This window comes from Plectropomus leopardus, chromosome 11 (assembly GCF_008729295.1).
Source record: "Plectropomus leopardus isolate mb chromosome 11, YSFRI_Pleo_2.0, whole genome shotgun sequence".
In the NCBI taxonomy this organism is placed as follows: domain Eukaryota; kingdom Metazoa; phylum Chordata; class Actinopteri; order Perciformes; family Serranidae; genus Plectropomus; species Plectropomus leopardus.
The window spans coordinates 26,027,428-26,045,979 of NC_056473.1; the positions used below are offsets into that span (position 1 = coordinate 26,027,428).

Below are 18,552 nucleotides of genomic sequence, written 5' to 3' on the forward strand. Positions count from 1 at the left end.
TCGCGACACTTGCCAGTCGTCTTCCCGGAAGTAGGCTAATTGTTGTTTGTTTTCGTTGCTCGTTAGCGTGACGTCGTGGCGATTCGACATCTCCAGGGCGCATGTGCATAGAATGTGACGAAGAATAGAACGTTTGTGACGTAATGTCATGACGATCTCTAATCTTTAAAGACACTGCCTGTGACGCATCACTTTGATGCGTCACAGGCAGTGACGTCACAGCAGATCAAAACACAAAAAAAAGGCAGGAATAAGGAGCCAGAACACACCATTAGTCCATTTCAACTGCATTATCATAGCAAACAACCAGCATACCTTATTGCATTATCGTAGCAAATAACGAGCATACCTTGTTGCATTATCGTAGCAAACAACTACCATAACTTACTTGCAGTTCAGTTTAAGTGGAGTAATGGAAACAGTTACAAGAGAGGCAGAAGACATGTCGGATTTGAAGCAGCAGTTGACAGAGGCTCAGGAAGCCATCAGAGATAGAGATGACGTAATTCAGAAGCTGACCCAGGCTAAAACTCAGAATTTATCAGAGATTGAAGAGTTAAAGCAAGAATTGTATGACCGTCAAAGACAGGACCCACTTCTGGATACGCAGATTATGGCCCTGGAGACAGTGGTGCAAGATCTTACCAATGCTAAAACTCAGAATCTGATAGAGATCGAAGAGTTGAAGCAAGCACAGCATGATCTTAAGAGAAATGAAGTATATTTAAATACACAGATTAAGTACCAGGTGACAGAGGTAGAAGATCTCCAGAAACAACTGGAGAGAGCCAGGGATGAGACTGCCAGGGTAGAGATGAGGCTTCAGGCATTTCAAATGCAAATAAGTGAAGAGCAGGTGAAAAATGAGACTTACATACGAGATCTAAAAGAGAAGAGTTTGTCTTTGCAGGACAAACTGTCGAATGCACTGTCGCAAATCTGTGTGAAGCAAGAGGTTATAGCAAACAGAAACTGGGAATCAGAAAAACAACATGCAGAGATTGAAGATCTGTTGGCAGAAGTACATAGTCGACAGGAAAATGAGAAACTTCTGACTGAGGAGAAACAAAGAGTGATTGCTAGTCTTGAATCTCTGAGAGAAGAGAAACAAAGTGAAATCCAACATTTATGGGCAGAAATGCGTGATCTCCAGTGTCAGCTAAGAGACGCTCGGGAGGTCATTCTAGATAAAGATAGGGAACTGCAGGACAAGACAAATTTGGAATCTCGGATGGAGAAAACAGAGGGAGAGATCAAAGAGTTGAGGCTATCGCTGCATAATCATCAGGAAAATGGAGCCTTTCTGAAAGAGCAGAATAACAGCCTTGCAGAAGAAGTAGCTCGACTTGAGTCTCAGGCAGCGGAGCAAAACGAAAAGAATCAAAAACTTAAAGAAAGCTGTACAAGACGCTGAGTGTCAAAATCTGGAGGCTGAGAAGCAAATCTGGTATAAGGACGAGCTCATAGCAAAACAAACCCGGGAAATTACTTATAGAAAAGAGGAGACAGAGGAACTTTACATCCATATAAGTGATCTAAAACAATCAGTCCGTGATCTTAAAATTCAGCTAGAAATGAGACAAGAAGAGGAGATACTAGCTGGCACTGAGAATTTTAGAGAAGAATACAGGATTTTGACTGAAAATACACACCAACGAGACTCACCTGAGGAGCAGACACAGGTGAGAGCCTCCCAGAGGCTCCAGCTGTTGAGGCTGCAGTTGTTGAGTCTCTGGCAGTTGAGACACTTGCGTTTGAGGCCCCAGCTGTTGAGGCTTCAGCTGTTGAGCTCTCAGCTGTTGAGGCCCAGTTGATGAGGCTTCAGCTGTTGAGCTCTCAGCTGTTGAGACACTTGCGTTTGAGGCCCCAGCTGTTGAGGCTTCAGCTGTTGAGGCTCCAGCTGTTGAGGCCCCAGTTGATGAGTCTCCTACTTTTGAGGCACCTGCATCTGAGGCCCCAGCTGTTGAGGCTTCAGCTGTTGAGCTTTCAGCTGTTGAGGCTCCAGCTGTTGAGGCCCCAGTTGATGAGGCTTCAGCTGTTGAGCTCTCAGCTGTTGAGGCTCCAGCTGTTGAGGCCCCAGTTGATGAGTCTCCTGCTTTTGAGGCACCTGCATCTGAGGCCCCAGCTGTTGAGGCTTCAGCTGTTGAGCTCTCAGCTGTTGAGGCTTCAGCTGATGAGCTCTCAGCTGTTGAGGCTCCAGCTGTTGAGGCCCCAGCTATTGAGGCCTCAGATGTTGAGGCCCTAGCTGTTGAGGCCCTAGTTGCTGAGGTAGCTGCTGGAGCTCAGAACAGAAGTTGGTGGTGCGTTGCTTTGCTAAAGGTCTTGAGAAATCATTTAGGTTTATTTGCCCTATTGCTGTGGGTATGCTTATACCCGTGGGTATCCTAGCCATCGGTTGCAACTGCTACTACAGTTCAGAAAATTGTGCCTGCAGCGTGCTGGAACACTACTGCAAATTCCTACACATGTCACCGCCTCCATTCTGAATAGTAGTTTTAACCACACAAACAAGACAGTAGAGAAACCTCAGCAATAAATATAATACATATTCTTAAATTTACATTTAAAAATGCATGGGCGACATGGTGGTGCAGTGGTGATCACTGTCGCCTCACAGGAGGTAGGCCTCTCTGTGTGGAGTTTGCATGTTCTTTCCCCATGTCTGCGTGGGTTTTCTCCAGGTGCTCTGGTTTCCTCCCACATCCAAAGACATGCAGGGTTAAACTTAGGTAGTTGCGCACCAAACATAAAAAAAAATTAACACGATGTAAGACTGCAACTGCAGCAACTGGCAGGAGCTTTCTCCTGCTCCATTTGTGTGAAGCGGATGGCATACAAGAAACTGTCCTCTTCATTGGTCATTCTAAGGCAGAGCCTTGTTATTCAGACAAGAGACTTCACAGGGTCTTCATGTGGGCATGCCTGTCACTGTTGTTTCATTGACAGGCCCACAACACCTTAGGGTGGGGGTGGGGTGGGGGGTGTGGGGTTGGGTTGTGGGTTGTGGGTTGTGGGGGGGGGGGCATGGGGTGGTGCAGTGGTGATCACTGTCACTTTGGCTGTGGGTATGCTTATACCCGTGGGTATCCTAGCCATCGGTTGCAACTGCTACTTACAGTTCAGAAAATTGTGCCTGCAGCGTGCTGGAACACTACTGCAAATTCCTACACATGTCACCGCCTCTCCATTCTGAATAGTAGTTTTAACCACACAAACAAGACAGTAGGAAACCTCAGCAATAAATATAATACTATTCATAATTTACATTAAAAAATGCATGGGCGACATGGAGTGGAGTGGGTGACCTCACAATGTTTGGAGGTGGGCATCACTGTCGCCTCACAGGAGAGTTTGCTGTGTGGGGAGGTTTGCCCCCCATGTCTGCGTGGGTTTTCTCCAGGTGCTCTGGTTTCCTCCCACATCCAAAGACATGCAGGGTTAAACTTAAAGTAGTTTGCACACCAAACATATAAAAAAAAATTAACACGATGTAAGACTGCAACTGCAGCAACTGGCAGGAGCTTTCTCCTGCTCCATTTGTGTGAAGCGGATGGCATACAAGAAACTGTCCTCTTCATTGGTCATTCTAAGGCAGAGCCTTGTTATTCAGACAAGAGACTTCACAGGGTCTTCATGTGGGCATGCCTGTCACTGTTGTTTCATTGACAGGCCCACAACACGTTAGGGTGGGGGTGGGGTGGGGGTTGGGTTTGGGTTGGGGGTGGGGGGGGGGGGGGGGGGGGGGGGACATGGTGGTGCAGTGGTGAGCACTGTCGCCTCACAGGAGGTAGGCCTCTCTGTGTGGAGTTTGCATGTTCTCCCCATGTCTGCGTGGGTTTTCTCCAGGTGCTCTGGTTTCCTCCCACATCCAAAGACATGCAAGCTAAAATATATGTAGTTGCACACCAAATAAAAAAAAATTAACACTCTAATATTGTAGCTGCCGTGTCTGGTATGAGTTTTCCCCTGCTCCTTTTGTGTGAGGCGGAAATCTGACTTGCTTTCCGAGGTCTACCTTAATATCACAGTCAAGTACCGTTGCGCGAATCTCTGTCCCCAGGCTCTGTTCCTGCCTTCTCCCCTGGATGCTAATGTCTTCCCTTTTGGACTGCCTCATCCACACTTTCCACCGGCATCATAGTCAACCAGGCTTTTTCCATCTTGTACTCTTCTACAACTGATGTCAACGGCAGCTGCGGCTTGCTCCCTGAACTGTACAAGCCTATTGAGCAAAAGCTTTTAGGAACAGACAGACACTTCCTCAGGAAGTAAAATAGAAATAAAAAATTAAAATTGACAAGTATATTGACAATAATGTCGATTAGGTAAAAACTTTTCATGGTTCCAATTTCTCAAATATGATAATTTGCTGCTTTTTTCCCTGTAAATATCTTAATATTTGAAACAAATGAATTGCAATCTATTTGTGATAATATAGAGGTCTTGAGGTAAGCATTAACCCTCAAATATACTGTATATGTGTATTTTAAAATATTATCTGTTGTTATCATTGACCACTTAACAACCCAGTCACGTGGGGTGTACAGTGGCTCAGTGGATAAAGCAGGCCCCCCATATAGGAAGGCAGTGTCTTTGCAGCAGCCGTGGGTTTGAATCCAGCTCACTGCCCTTTGCTGCATGTCATCCCTTCTCTCTCCTGCTTACAATTAATCTTAAAAAAGAGAACCAAGTCATGTTCCAAACACCAAAAATATAGTGATTATGGATTTCTGCTCTAAATACTGTAGTAGTGTAAATCATTGGCAAAATGGCTTGTTTTATTACAATACTTTAATATGTGTCATTTTTTATGTCCATTCTAATGATGGAGAATATTAACATGATCAACCACATGATAATAAAAAAGACAAATGCGCAAGGTAAGATGATTATTACAGGAACACATCACCCAAATTCATCAGTAATCATAACTAGATTATTATACTGTTGCTCCGGTGCTTTTTGGTACGTGCAGGGGCGAGAACCTGCACGCATTTGTCCGCGCTGAACACCGCACGGCACCTGCTGTCACATCATCCACCCGCCACTTCTTCTGACGTTCATTCAATAAAGTTTAAAAAAACAAACCAAAAAACAAAGTTCGTTTTCTCGAGATAACGACTTAATATCTCGGGAAAACAAAGTTCGTTTTCTCAAGATAACGAGATAATATCTTGTTATAACGAGATAATATCTCGTTATATCGAGAAAACGGCTTGTAAAAAAAAAAAAAACACACATCCGCTTAGGGCTTCCTTAGGTTGCAGATAAAAGCAGACTTAACAGAAGAGATTACTTCTTCCCAGTCATCCTCAATATATTCACCACCGAGATCACCCTCCCATTTCTGTAAAACCTTACGTATGTCTGAGGGATCTATAGAGCAGACTAATGAATAGGAGTGCGACAGAAAATGTTTTATATCTCTTCATTTCAATATAAATAAATCTATGTTGCTAAAAGGAGGCGTGTCTGGAGGGAAATTTTCCATTTTTCGACTGGATAAAATGCCGGACCTGTAGGTACCCAAAAAAATGTGCTGAGGGGATGCTGTATTTTTCTTGCAGTTGCTGAAAAGACATCAGTATGTTTTCCTGATACAAATCTCCAAGAAGCCTGATCCCTTTTGTATGCCATATATCGAATACACTATTTCTAATTCCAGGGGCAAACCCTAAATTTTTAGTCAATGGTATTAGACCATATGCTGGCATGTTCTTCCCTATAAATTTAATCATATTTTGCCAGGCTTTAATAGTATTGTGAATGATAGGGTTGTCCTTGATTTCGGGGGTAGTTCTAGCAGCACTCGTTAGCTTACTTAATAGAGAGAAGGGAGTAGTAAACCATTCATCTATGCTGGTCACTGAGTTTCAGTGTGACTGCAGCCATCCCCAAATTATGCGGGTTTGGCATGCCCAATTATAAAATCTCAAATTGGGTAGGGCTAAGCCTCCTCGTCCTCCTGGCAGCTGTAAAGTTTTCATCCTAATCCTAGGTTTTTTATTGTGCCAGATGAATCTTGAAAATGTTCTCTCCAGGTCCAAAAGTACTTTCTTGGGTATCCATAACGGAAGCATCTGTAAGGGGTAGAGTAGTCTGGGGAGTATGCTCATTTTTATCAAACTAATTCTGCCTATCCAAGAGAGAGGGAGGTCATGCCATCTCTCCAGGTCTTTTTTAATAGCTCTAATTGTAGATGTGAAAAATAAGTTTCCACAGCTCCTCAACATTGGGTGACACTTTAATTCCAAGATAGACAAAGCCAGATGTGGCCCATCTAAACGGGAAATTAGGCATCGAATTAATACTTCCAAAGTTTCCTAAAGGCATAGCTTCAGATTTAGTGTAATTTACTTTGTAACCTGATATTAAACTAAATGCATTTATAACTGATAGAATAGCCGGAACTGAAATCTCAGGACTTGTGACAAAAAGTATAATGTCGTCCGCATATAAAGCCATCTTGTGTACAGTCCTGCCCAAAGTAACACCATGTATATCTTTGTGGTTTCTAATACGTTCTGCAAGAGGCTCTAGTGTAAGGGCAAAAAGGAGGGGGGAAAGGGGGCAGCCCTGTCGCGTCCCTCTGTGAAGTGGGAAAGGAGAAGAGCGGACACCATTGGTCAGGACGCAGGCCTCAGGAGAATGATAAATATTTTAATCCAGTTTAAAAATTCCCCCCCAATCCAAATTTATCAAGAACATCCCACATGAACCCCCATTCCACCCTGTCAAACGCCTTTTCGGCATCTAATGAAATGGCAAGCATTTTTTGTTTTGTTTGTGAGGAATATTGTATGATATCAACAAGCCTCTGAACATTAGAATATGAGAGCCTATTTCTAATGAACCCTGTCTGGTCAGCGTTTATAAGTAAGGGTAGATAATCTTCCAGTCTCCTAGCTAGAATCTTAGAGAGCAATTTGCTATCTACATTTATAAGGCTTATAGGTCTGTATGAGCCACACTGGTCTGGTGGTTTGTTTTTTTTTTTTAGGATTAGGGAAATATTTGCTAAATTTAGTGTAGTTGGAAGGTAACCTTTTTTGAAAGAGTCTAGGTACATAAAATACTTTAACTTAAGCTTCATGTTTTGTAAATGTTAACTTTGAAACCAAAAAGTTTGTTTATATTGGCAGAAATCAGCAAAAAACGTAAGGAAAATCAACTGAAAATGAAAAAAAAAAAGGCAAAGCAAAACAAAAACAGCATGATAAATATAAATATATAAATATTTCACAATCACTTTATTAAGTACACTGTATCATGAAATCTGTGAAATTAGAAAGAATTTAGATCTTTTTTAAAAAAATCAAACTGTAACAGCAATCACAGAAAAGAACTGATTATGAAATAATTTTCCTTTGTATAACTTTAGATATTTATATATCAAACACAACTAACAAGCCCTTTAATTTCTGTATTTATCTATATATAAATATTATATTATATTAAAAATATCTATATTCATCAAAGAAAACCTGTATTAATAAAATGTGTTTTCTGATTAATCAAAAACATCCAAGACAAACAAGACTGTGACTGATTGAACTCTGTAACATAACTTTAAATAGTCATGATAATTATGTATACATTTTTGCCCTAAGCATTTTACCTAGCTTTTTAAAATAAAATGGAATAAAATAAATTTCTACATCTCATTATTTCTTGCAATTTGTGGAACATTTCTTACCAAGCTGCTCATTGCCTTTTGTCACATGTTTTTGAAAGAAATCAAACTAATTTGCTCAGGGTCAAAGATTTGTGTGCAAAATAGGAAAAAACACTAAGACTTAGGTTTGATGATTTGTACATGTTCACTTTAACAATTAAAAAACACATTGGTTTGAGATATCTGCAGAAATCAGCATGTTGACTGATTCCAGTGTTTCATTTTAAAGCCAATTTACAGCCGATACAGACGAGGTATCCCTATAATAAAATTGGCTTTACTTAACAAAGGTTAATTTTGAAAGGTGTAAGAGAGCTCTGCTTGATTTTAAATCTGGATTTACTAATTTTAAACTTCATTTTACGAAAATTTGATTAGAGCTAATCTTAGATGCCCAGCCTTAGTTTTATACTTTCCTACAGCACCTGAAGGCAGCACAAACTCCTCCTCCGTTTGTCCGAGCGGGAAGTTCAGATATTCATCGTGTTTAGCTGAAATGTAGTCAATTATTCCGGTGCAAGGACTAACTCGTACAACGCACACACAAATCATTTATGAGGAGATTCAAACGGTGAGTTTGCGTTGATATAAACGGGCTATAACACAGTTAAAACGTTCAGTCGCGGCTAATGTTGGCAAGCTTACTGCAGCATTGAGCTAACGTTAGCTGTTTGACTTCTGATAAACAAACATTCAAAGATCACCTCTGACTCTGCTCTGAGTTCAGTAAAGCTTTTCATAACGAAGTCACCTGTGTGGACGACGAGGGCGGTAGAGGAGCTGACAGCATTTGCTGTTTGGCGACATTAAATACCGTCTTTTTGTTTATTTTAGTGACTTTAGCAGAGCTCTGCAGCCATGTCCACTAACACTGAGGAGAGGAGCAGCTCTGCAGCCAGGTGCTTCGGACAGGTAGGTAACTGCATCACAGAAAAGCAGAGAAACATCAGCTCCCTGAACCCTGTGAAACCTGCAACAACATAACTTTCCGTGTGTTGCTTTCAGACGCTTTTCACAACTATTTAAATCTTGGATCTGCAGCAAATTAGTGCTATTTATGTCAAAAACAGGAGAAAATAGAAGGAGTCGACCAATATTAGTTTTTTCAGGGCCAATACTGATCATTAGTACTTAAAGGCACTGATAAACAAAATTTGGAACTGACATGCATTAGCAAAAACAATGGAAATATTTGTTGAAATTTAGAATTTGGGATATAACAAAATCCAATGCAAAACTTTGTTTAAATGCCTTTAGCAAATGTTTAATCAAAACTAAAACTTTCAACATCATATGCAGAAAGTTCCTGCAGTGAAAAAAAAAAAGATTAAATAAAAATAGCAAAAGTTCCTCTTTTGCAGACATTTTCTTTGCTTTCTAATAAATTCATTTTATTGGCAATCATTAAAATAAAATGGTGATTCAGATAATTAGCAAAATGCCAAATATCGGCCCTAGTATTGGGCTAATCCATCAATCTGCTTTCCATGCTTTTGCTTTCCTGAATGCACTGTGTTGTCAGTACACGTACACAGCCGAGGAGCACCAGGCGGTGCACAAAGCTCTGCGACAGAAGCTGGGACCAGAGTTCATCCAGTACCAGAATGGCCGGAGGAGGACAGAGGGCAAGTCTTTGTTTATCTCTCTGCGTTTTTTTTCTATACACTGGAGGAGCCAGTTTTAAATAAACTGTATAAGGCTTAAATTTTCATTGATAAGTCATTTATATTTTCTACCAAAGTAATATTTCTTTAAGTGGAAACAATCCAATTTTGTCGCCATATTTCGGAAATGTAACCTATTTTCCAGTTTTAATAAATCAGTTAATCATAAGATCACTCAGCTTCCACCTCTCTCTCTCATTTCACCTGAACCGACTCTTCCAGGTGTGCTATATTGAAGGGCATCGTGTAATCAGCCTGGCCAATGAGATGTTTGGTTACAACGGATGGTCTCACTCCATCTCTCAGCAGAATGTCGGTACGTCTCGTGAGCTGTTTTAAAATTGCATACTTTTTCTTATTTCTATCAGTATGTTCTGCAGCTTATTCACAAAAAGCACATCACACACAAAACAATATAAAGCTGCACGCAATATCACATCACAACCGAATGCCTGTCAAATGAAAAACCAGTTTAAATCAAGATTTCACAGTCAGTGAGTACAGAGCTGAGCAGCTTTTAACCTTTTTTAATGTGGTTTTGAAAGTACTGGAAAAGCTGCATCTCCTCACATCACTGTTCCACTGATTTGTTGCTGATGCGCAAATGCAGAGGGACGAAAAAGCTGCCCTTACAAATTACACACTGTTTCATGGAGTACGAATACAATTGGGACGTACTGCTTCATCTTTACATTGCGCTTTGAACTTTGACCCTCTTGCTCAACGTTACCTTGGAGATGAAAGAAAACACCTTCGCTGGGTTGCCAAATACAGAGTTTAACTGGGAGAGCAGCTTTAATGTTGTTGCTTTAATACTTTACTATGTATGTGGATTTAACTTTTTAAAGTTATAACTGCGTACACTGTAGATTCTAACAAATGATATTCATGACAGTGAAATCACATTTCTGTCATTATTTTCAAGGTTATTTGATGATCACTTAAATGATATTTTTGGTCATTATTGTGTTTACTTAAAAAAAATTCTCATTAGTACTATTCGATTAGTTGTCTGTCGTTTGAATGCACTGTTGTCTGTCGATGCGGCCTCTGTCAGTTGTCGGTGAACTGCCATCCGTCTGCAGTTCAGCTGATGTGACGAATCTGCCGCTGTGCAGAGGATTGTGGGTCAGAATGGCCAGAAAAGCATGCTGGTTTGCATACGGCAAAATGCGATCTGCCGCAGCAGGACATCCTGGAGTTTTTGGCATGCTGCATTTGACATGCTATTTATTGCGGCCTCTAAATAAGTTTGAAAAGCCTTAAAAAGTCTTAAATTCTACGTCCTGTAAGCTGTAGGAACCCTGATAAAGGTTTGCTAGAAATGGCTCTGACTACGTACTGGGACATACTGAATCTTCGGTGGTAGTGTGAGCACTGGAACAAACCGATAAGAGCTTCTTGTCATCAAAAGATGCTGTTAAAGTCATATCCACACAATCCGACTAACGCAACACTCATATTTTACAGACTTTGTGGACCTCATGAACGGGAAGTTTTATGTCGGAGTGAGTGCGTTTGTCAAAGTGCAGCTGAAGGTTAGATAACGAAACGTACTTATTTAACTGTATTGATTTAAATTTTTGGCATTTTTTCGCCTGATAGTTCATCAGAACAAGATTATTAGTGTTGTATTTCACATGACATGTTCTCTCCTGCGTGTTCACATGAGTTTTTGTGTGCTTTTCCTCCAGGACGGGTCGTATCATGAGGACGTTGGTTATGGAGTCAGTGAAGGACTGAAGTCTAAAGCTCTGTCGCTTGAAAAGGCGAGAAAGGAGGCCGTCACGGACGGCATGAAGAGAGCACTAAAGTACTTGAATCTATATTTCTGTGTGTTCTGAGTCTGAAACTCGAAGAAAAATAAAACAATCTAATGGTTCGTACAAGGGGCTTGAAGTACTTGCATTTGAAAACCTTGAAAATAAAAAAAACAAAAAACTTGGTCCTTACAAAATTCTTGAATATAATTGAGAGAACAGAATCATTATTCAATGAAACATATCAGACAAATGTTTTAAACTTTTTTGTTCTTTGTCAGTCACAAGCCTGAATCATTTAGCCAGTTATTAACCCTTTAACACCTGGATCGTCAGTTTTCTTGTGCTGTGTTAAGACGCCTTTCACAAGTATTTCAAACCTGTCAAACTTGAGAAAATTGGTTTGATTTCTCTTCAAAACATGCAGAAAAAACGTAATGAGCATCTTGGCAAGACACACACAAAAAAAAAAAATGTAAAAAAAGTTAAAAAAAAAAAAGACAAAGAAAAGATCCAAAAATTGGTTGGGGGATTATTAGATGGATGTGATTAAAAAAAAACTGTATTATTCTCTTATATATTATTCTCTTATATAATTAAGATTATGTTTATATATATATATATCTTGGCATTTTCTTTGTTTTTTACTTTTTTGTGTTCTTACTCTCGTGTAACTTGCTTGTAGGTTTTAATAATTTATTGCTAATTTTTCGTTAAATTGCTCGTTGCTCTCCTCCTAGAATTTGCACAAATCTCTTGCAATCGATGATGAAAATGGTCATCTTTGAAAATAAAAACAACTGCTGGAAGAAGTACTTGAAAGTCCTTGATTTTGACCTGTCCCTGTCTGTACGAACGCTGTTCTGACACCCAGTTTATTTTGGTTTTTCTCGTTTAGGTGCTTCGGTAACGCTCTTGGAAACTGCATCATGGATAAAGAATACCTCCTCGCCATTAACAAGATCCCCAAACAGGTCTGACATTCACCTTAGAATTTTGTGTTTTTTTATTTTAAAAACTCTGAATCCTGAATTTTGTCCTCTACACAAAGACTCCGGCTCCTCTGAACCCGGCCCAGACGAAGCGCTCTGAAGGGGAGCCGTCAGTAGAGAAGGCTCGGATCTCCGGTCTGGTCCAGCAGGAAAAGCTCGTGTCTGTGGTGGGTCCTGGTAGGACGCCGCTGGAGCCCAGAGTCCTCAACCAGGACCAGAACTGTTCAGAAGTTCATACCCCGAATGCTGCTGTCCCCGCTGACAGGAGCGAGAACATCCACTCCAGGTGAGCAGCAGCGGGTCCAGCTTCTGTTTTTAATGGCTCTTCTTCTCTTTTCTGCATCCAAACGTGAATCACCTGTTTCCTTCGCTCCTCCTTTAAGACCTGTCATGGACTCAGTGGATGCTGGTGGGTCTGAAGTGCACACGGACCCAAAACAGCTGAGAAAGCTCCGACAGCAGCAGCTTCAGCAGAAGTTCAGGAGAGAGATGGAGGCTAAGAAGCTGCAGCAGAAATCGGATCAAGCCAAGTCTGAGGACACGGAGACTGCTCTCAGACGAGGGTCCAGCGGGAGTACGGGTTTGTTGTTTCTTAAGTAGCAGGTCCAAACGTCCCTAGACCTCTGACCTCAAGGCCTCCTTGCCTGACCGAAATAAGAACCATAAGAAACGGAGCATAATACACCTCAGGTTTCAGTGTCACGAGTGATTTCATTAATTCATTAAAAAAAAATTGTGAAGCAAATCTTTAGGGATTGTTTTCCCACATTTGGCACAAAAGTCCACATGGACTCAATGATGAACTGATTAGATTTTGTTGGTCATACTGGGTTCCCGTGGATCCTTAAAAAGTCTCAAAAGGCATTGAATTTATCCATCTGAAAATAAGGCCTTAATTGCCCTTAAAATGTCTTAAATCAATTTGTCAAAAGTACAGCAATACTCTTATGTTATCGATACGTGCCCTGTTGGCCAAAAAAGACATAAATGAGTCTCAAGACAAAAACAAACTCCTTCTGTTTACCTTCAGCCTCTCCCATCAGCTCCTTTTTCCACGCTCCAAATGTCTCTTTATTCTTAACTTTAAGGAGTATCAATGTGTTTTTTTTTGTAATGACGTTTACATTCCTGCAGGTCATGAAGGTTTACCTGCGTTTAAAGACGGCGCCTCAGCTGGACACAGGGACCCCGACAGCAGGGACGAGCATTTAGCAGGTGCTGTAAGCCGCCACCAGAGGGCTCAATACTCTGTGACAACCTTCAACCTTTTACCCAGCAGCCTCGCTCAGAGCAGTTTGTCCATCCTGCAGATGATCTCGAGCTCTGGGATTTCACTCTGGATGGGACTGAGGTGCTGGATGTCCCCGCAGGTGGTCCACCCTTGAGGCGGCCCAACACGCCCAGGAATCACCAGATGCAGACGCGCAGTAGGACCCCTCAGAGAGTCCCGGGCAGACCCCCAGATGAGGCTCCTTCATACAGCGGAGGACACGACCGGGCTCAGGACAGACCTCAACATCAGAAGCAGCATCAGACCAGACCAGGTGAGGTTTGGTCAGAGAGATGTCAGTGAGCTGTCGGCTGAACTTTGAGCTCTTCAATCTACTTTTCCAACCTTACAGGTGAAGCCTGCAGTCCGTACAGACAAGGACAGTACCTGAAGAAACGTCGACTGGACACCTGAGATTTCGTGTTGCTGTTCCACAACTTCTTCAGTGCTTTATGGAACCGATTTTTTACTTTAGTTTTTATATTTATTTTGGTGTTTACATTGATTAAGTTTATTTTGAAGTTAATTGCTGCTATTTCTGATTATTACAGAACCATTATGTCTGGATTTGTATAAAATAAAACATAACCACAAAAATCAGTTAGCTAGTGTTTCATTGACATTTATAGATAAAACAAACAAAAAAACCTTAATAATAACAGTTACGAAGTACATTTACTTAAGTATCTGTAGTTGTTTTTACTTGGGAAGTATATAATTCTGTAAAATAATTTAAAATATATAAAATATGATAATTACAACTATATAGTGTCTGGAAATTTCCCCTTGCTTTTTAAATTATTTATTTATTTAATTAGTAATTTGCAGCACATTTCCTGCCAAGTTGCTCAATTTCCTTTTCCGCCCATGTTTTTCAGAGATATTGTCCAAATTTGGGGCTTAAAGGGTTAACTACTCGTGAAAGGCGTCTGAAAACAGCACAAGAGAATTGATGACGCTTCAGGTTTCAAAGGGTTAATCAGTCTCTTGCTGTGCTAAATATTTACTGAATGTGTTTATTGCGGTTTTTTTTAATTAGGTTTTATTTTAAATAATATTTATGCTGTTTTTACGTTATATTTGTCATAACTGTTGAATTATTTGTATTCTATCTTTTAATTGCAGACAAAAATCAGTATTTACGGCTCACAATCGTTAACAACATCAATGAATCAATTTACTATCGCTCGCGTAACACCACGGCGCGCGCACTACACAAATAATTAACTTGCGGTCGGTCGCATCGTTAATAATTTCACTTTTAAACAAACATAAAAACATTTTCATACCAACAGCGTCTCTGTGGTCGTCTGAGCGTTGATGCAAACTTTTCCCAGGCCTGTTTCTCTCCGCACGAGACAAACAAAAGAAGCGCACCTGCACAGGTGACACTGATTACATTAGCGCGCGCCAGCCTCTCTGTCTCTACCTGCATCACCGGGAGTCTGAGTCACTTCGCCTGTTAACCCTCTGATATCACTTTCATGTTTTTCCACGTGTTAAAGACAACAGCGTCATTTAAAATTTAGCAGCTTTTAGAGCTATTAAGGACAAAAATGCCCACTTTCAAAAACTTCTATAAAAATATAAAAATTAATATTAAATTATAAAAAAAAACACACAAAACATGAAATTTTCAATTTCAATTGTAATAAATGTTGTGCGTGTGTGCATTTGTGTGAAATAATCATCTCGCGCTGCCATCTTTTACTACCTAAATGACATAATTTTAAGTCACAACAAAATAATAAATAATCTTTTAATTTATGGCTCACCACTAAGGTAACAAAAACACAATTCTGATTTTCAGGCGATTATTGCACATACTTATATTAAATTCAATATCTGTTAATTCATCCCCCTAAATCCTGCAAACTACACCTTTAATTATATACAAAGATGAAAAAAAGACATCCCAGAGGAACATTGCAGACAAGTTGGTAAAATAAAATAGTAAAGTCTAAAAACTAATAATAACCATTCAAAGATTCCAACAAGCATGACAAGCGCTTTAATTGATATTATTTTTATTTGTTTTTACATTTTGTACAATGTGAAAAACATACACAAAACAGACACTGAATCACAGGAGGTCAGTAAGGAGGATCAGAAATAAGAGCTCAACAGATATTAACTGCGTGTCAGTAGCCTCAAACAGATCTGCGGAGGTCTGTGATAATTACTGATGGTAGCACATGGACTTTAAAAGCTTTGCTGTGAGCTTGTGCTGTACAGTAGCCAGTTGTGAATTGGTTGTAAGATTAAACACCAGTGAAGCCGGCATGCAGAAATCATACGCTGATAGTTTGATATTGAAGTTGTGCCTGTGATATTGGTGAATGGCGACAGATCAACACTTTGTGATCACTCAGGAAGGCAAAGAATAACAATAATAATAATAAAAAAGATCTCTAATATTCCAATATCAAAAACATTGAAGTCAGTAACAACCCTCATCAGCATGCAAATGTTTCCATTACCCCTCAGTCCCTTTAAAACTTTTAACATTGCATATTCTGCATTGCAGTAACTTATTTTTTCTCTAGAGAAGTTTAACTATTCATCCAATCTACGAGCAGGCGAAAGAGTCACGATGACGGCATGGCACTCGTGTGAGGTGGTGAGACAAAAGTTGAGCCAGCGTGACAACTTTTAAACCTTTTATACAGCTCGCTTGCTGCCTGAACAAGTGCGTCTATGAAAATGATAAATCCACAAAAACAGCCAAATCCATGTACGCATGAGCCAAATATAAAAACAGCTGATTACACAACAAACACAAATGGAACTGTAGAGAGAACTGAAACGTTTCCACATTACTCAGTGTGCTCTTTGTTCTGCAGCCCTGTGCGGCGTCTCGTCTGATGTTTCAGTTACATCCTGTGTGCGTGCGTGTGTGTGTGTGTGACAGTCACCTGCCGTGTGTTTACGTCATGTACAGGTTGAGTTTACTGGTTTTCTGCAGCACAGTCACAGCTACAGGACTAGATGAATCTGGAACTTGTCATTAGTGAGGATGCAAGGCACTAAAGTGTTCCTCGTGTTTACGGGTCAGAGTGCATGTGCATGTAGAGTGGGTCACCGCAAGCATGCTCTAGTGACTGAGCATCACGCATTTAACTCACATTAACATATGTACAATAAAATAGAAAAAAGGGGGGTGGGCAGGGCAGTCATAGAGAGAAGAGCTTAATAAACCACAGGATCACTCCAGCGTGGTGATACCAACAACAACAACCCTGCAATTGCACTTTTTTATATTCCTTTAACTACATGTTGTTTAACAACCTTTTAATAATAATTACAGTGAAACAACATCAAAATCTGATGGCTGAATACAGGTCCATAAAGAACATTTGTTTTTATTAAATATACGCATACAAAAACAGACCACAGGAAGAGAGAACCCCAGACACTTGTGATTTTTTTTGAGAGGTGACGGCTAAATGTTACGAGCAGAGAGATTTTAATCACCGACAGCCTGTTCATCTGTGTGTTGACAATTTAGAGAAAACCTTCCACGAATACTAAACCAAATTATTTCTTCCATATGATAAGTGCGTTCTGAACTGCTCACATCATAGCAAGTGAAGTACTTTTTTCATCCTTACGTTAAAAAAATAATAGAAAAAAACCCAACAACCCTGCTAACACCCTCAAACAGACTGTGATTTACAGCAGCATCACCTCATAAGTTTCACACTGCGAATGGTGGTCAACACCAGGACAATGCTTTTTATCGTGGCAGATCCACTGACTTACAAATCAGACGTGAAGAATAAATCAGTATAATAAATCTGTGTGGATGGAAAACTCAAAACACGACGTCACCAGACTCCTACAGGGACATAAATATGATAGACATGGAATCGTAACCCAGTGGAGAAATATCTATGTACAATGTCGATGTTTAAACGTGTTCGGGGATTAAGGCCACAGTTACAAGGGACAGTTTTTCTATTCTTTGCCGTTATTGCATTTACTCAATAGGTAGCCACTGGGATGTTTTAATATGGTATCCGTCACACTCCTGCCTAACTTACTATGTCTTTCTTCTCCCAACACAACCACTTTGCTATTCCATCTGCGACAAACTGTCCAAATCCTGTCTCCAACTTTCTGTACACTCCCCCCTCGCTCTCTGAGACAACTTAACCAAACATCCCAACCAGATTAATGTGTGTTTATGGTGTTTTATGTCTTCAATCCCAGTTTAAAGTCATGACCAGTAAGGATGTGAACCAGACTCCCTCCGACCTCCTCCTCCTCAAAGGAATGACAACATTACGTCTGCTCTCAATAGACATCTTTGGCTGCTGTTGGTTTCGCCTCTGGATCGTTACGTCACCAGACGCGACCAACCGACCGACCGTCACAGCTCGGTTCCACAGCAGATGGGCGGCTAAGTGTGAGACTTTTGTGCTGTGGATATGTATTGCACTCTCCCTCCATAATGCTGGGCAGATTTCGTTCTGCCCAGCTGGACTTGAACCACACAGGTCAACTTTATCACAAGAAAAGAAAAATGTAATAATAAAAGTTGAAATAAAAAGCACAATACCCAGCCAGCTAACCAGCAAAGAGAGCTAGTGGTTTTCGTTCAACGACCGACTGCCTGTTGTGGCCCTCTGTCTCAGACGGGACCAGGGCTCCGCGGGGCTACGTAGGCCTCAGGTTGGACCCTCCGGCACTGTTCTGGGGGGCTGATGTGGTTCCCATGTGGTAGCCTTGGTGCAGGGACACTGAGGCTGTCGTGGGGGTCTGGTACTGTGTTAGTGGCTGTGTGGGGTTAAGCATGCTGACCTGGCATGCGCCTGTGGGTCCTGCCCACTGAGGAGCACTGTACGGGGCTGAGGCGTATCCAAACCCTGGCGCAACTGGTCCCAGAGAGCCTTTCCGAGGCCCCAAAGGGACGGAGGGATTGGCTGGGTTGGGGAGGTGAGTGGACGTGGTGGACGTGGTGGTGGATGGTGTGGGAAGTGTTGGGCAGAGGTAGGCTGGAGCTGAGAATTTACGGCCCATGTTGGCTGGAGGGGCAATCTGTTAACGTGAAGAAAATAATAATTACTGAATATGCAGGATTATCACATGACAGCAGCAAAAACAAGCATCATATGTAGGGTTGTGTGTCTGTTGTGTTGTTTTTATACCAGTGCTAAAAAATACTACAGTACGGGCGTAGTACATGTTT

At 41.0% G+C, this 18,552-nt stretch overlaps 2 protein-coding genes across 4 annotated transcripts in view; one reads left to right on the plus strand and one right to left on the minus strand.

Annotated features, from left to right (window-relative positions):
• Positions 1-8,149: 8,149 nt before the first annotated feature.
• Positions 8,150-13,948, plus strand: rad52 (RAD52 homolog, DNA repair protein). The gene is given in 13 exon segments (XM_042495926.1): positions 8,150-8,246; positions 8,510-8,587; positions 9,198-9,269; positions 9,271-9,300; positions 9,562-9,655; positions 10,810-10,877; positions 11,034-11,152; positions 11,998-12,073; positions 12,151-12,377; positions 12,475-12,671; positions 13,226-13,306; positions 13,402-13,635; positions 13,714-13,948. Coding segments are annotated over 12 exon segments (1,314 nt in total). The 5' UTR covers positions 8,150-8,246; positions 8,510-8,533; the 3' UTR covers positions 13,776-13,948.
• A 1,423-nt stretch (positions 13,949-15,371) lies between these two features.
• LOC121950014 (serine/threonine-protein kinase WNK1-like) overlaps positions 15,372-18,552 on the minus strand; it is a 39,143-nt gene continuing 35,962 nt past the window's right edge. For all 3 annotated transcript variants that reach the window (XM_042495914.1, XM_042495912.1, XM_042495911.1), the window contains one exon: positions 15,372-18,401. In XM_042495914.1, coding sequence (XP_042351848.1) covers positions 18,021-18,401 — 381 coding nt within the window. In that variant the 3' untranslated portion in view covers positions 15,372-18,020. The remainder of the gene's footprint in view (positions 18,402-18,552) is intronic.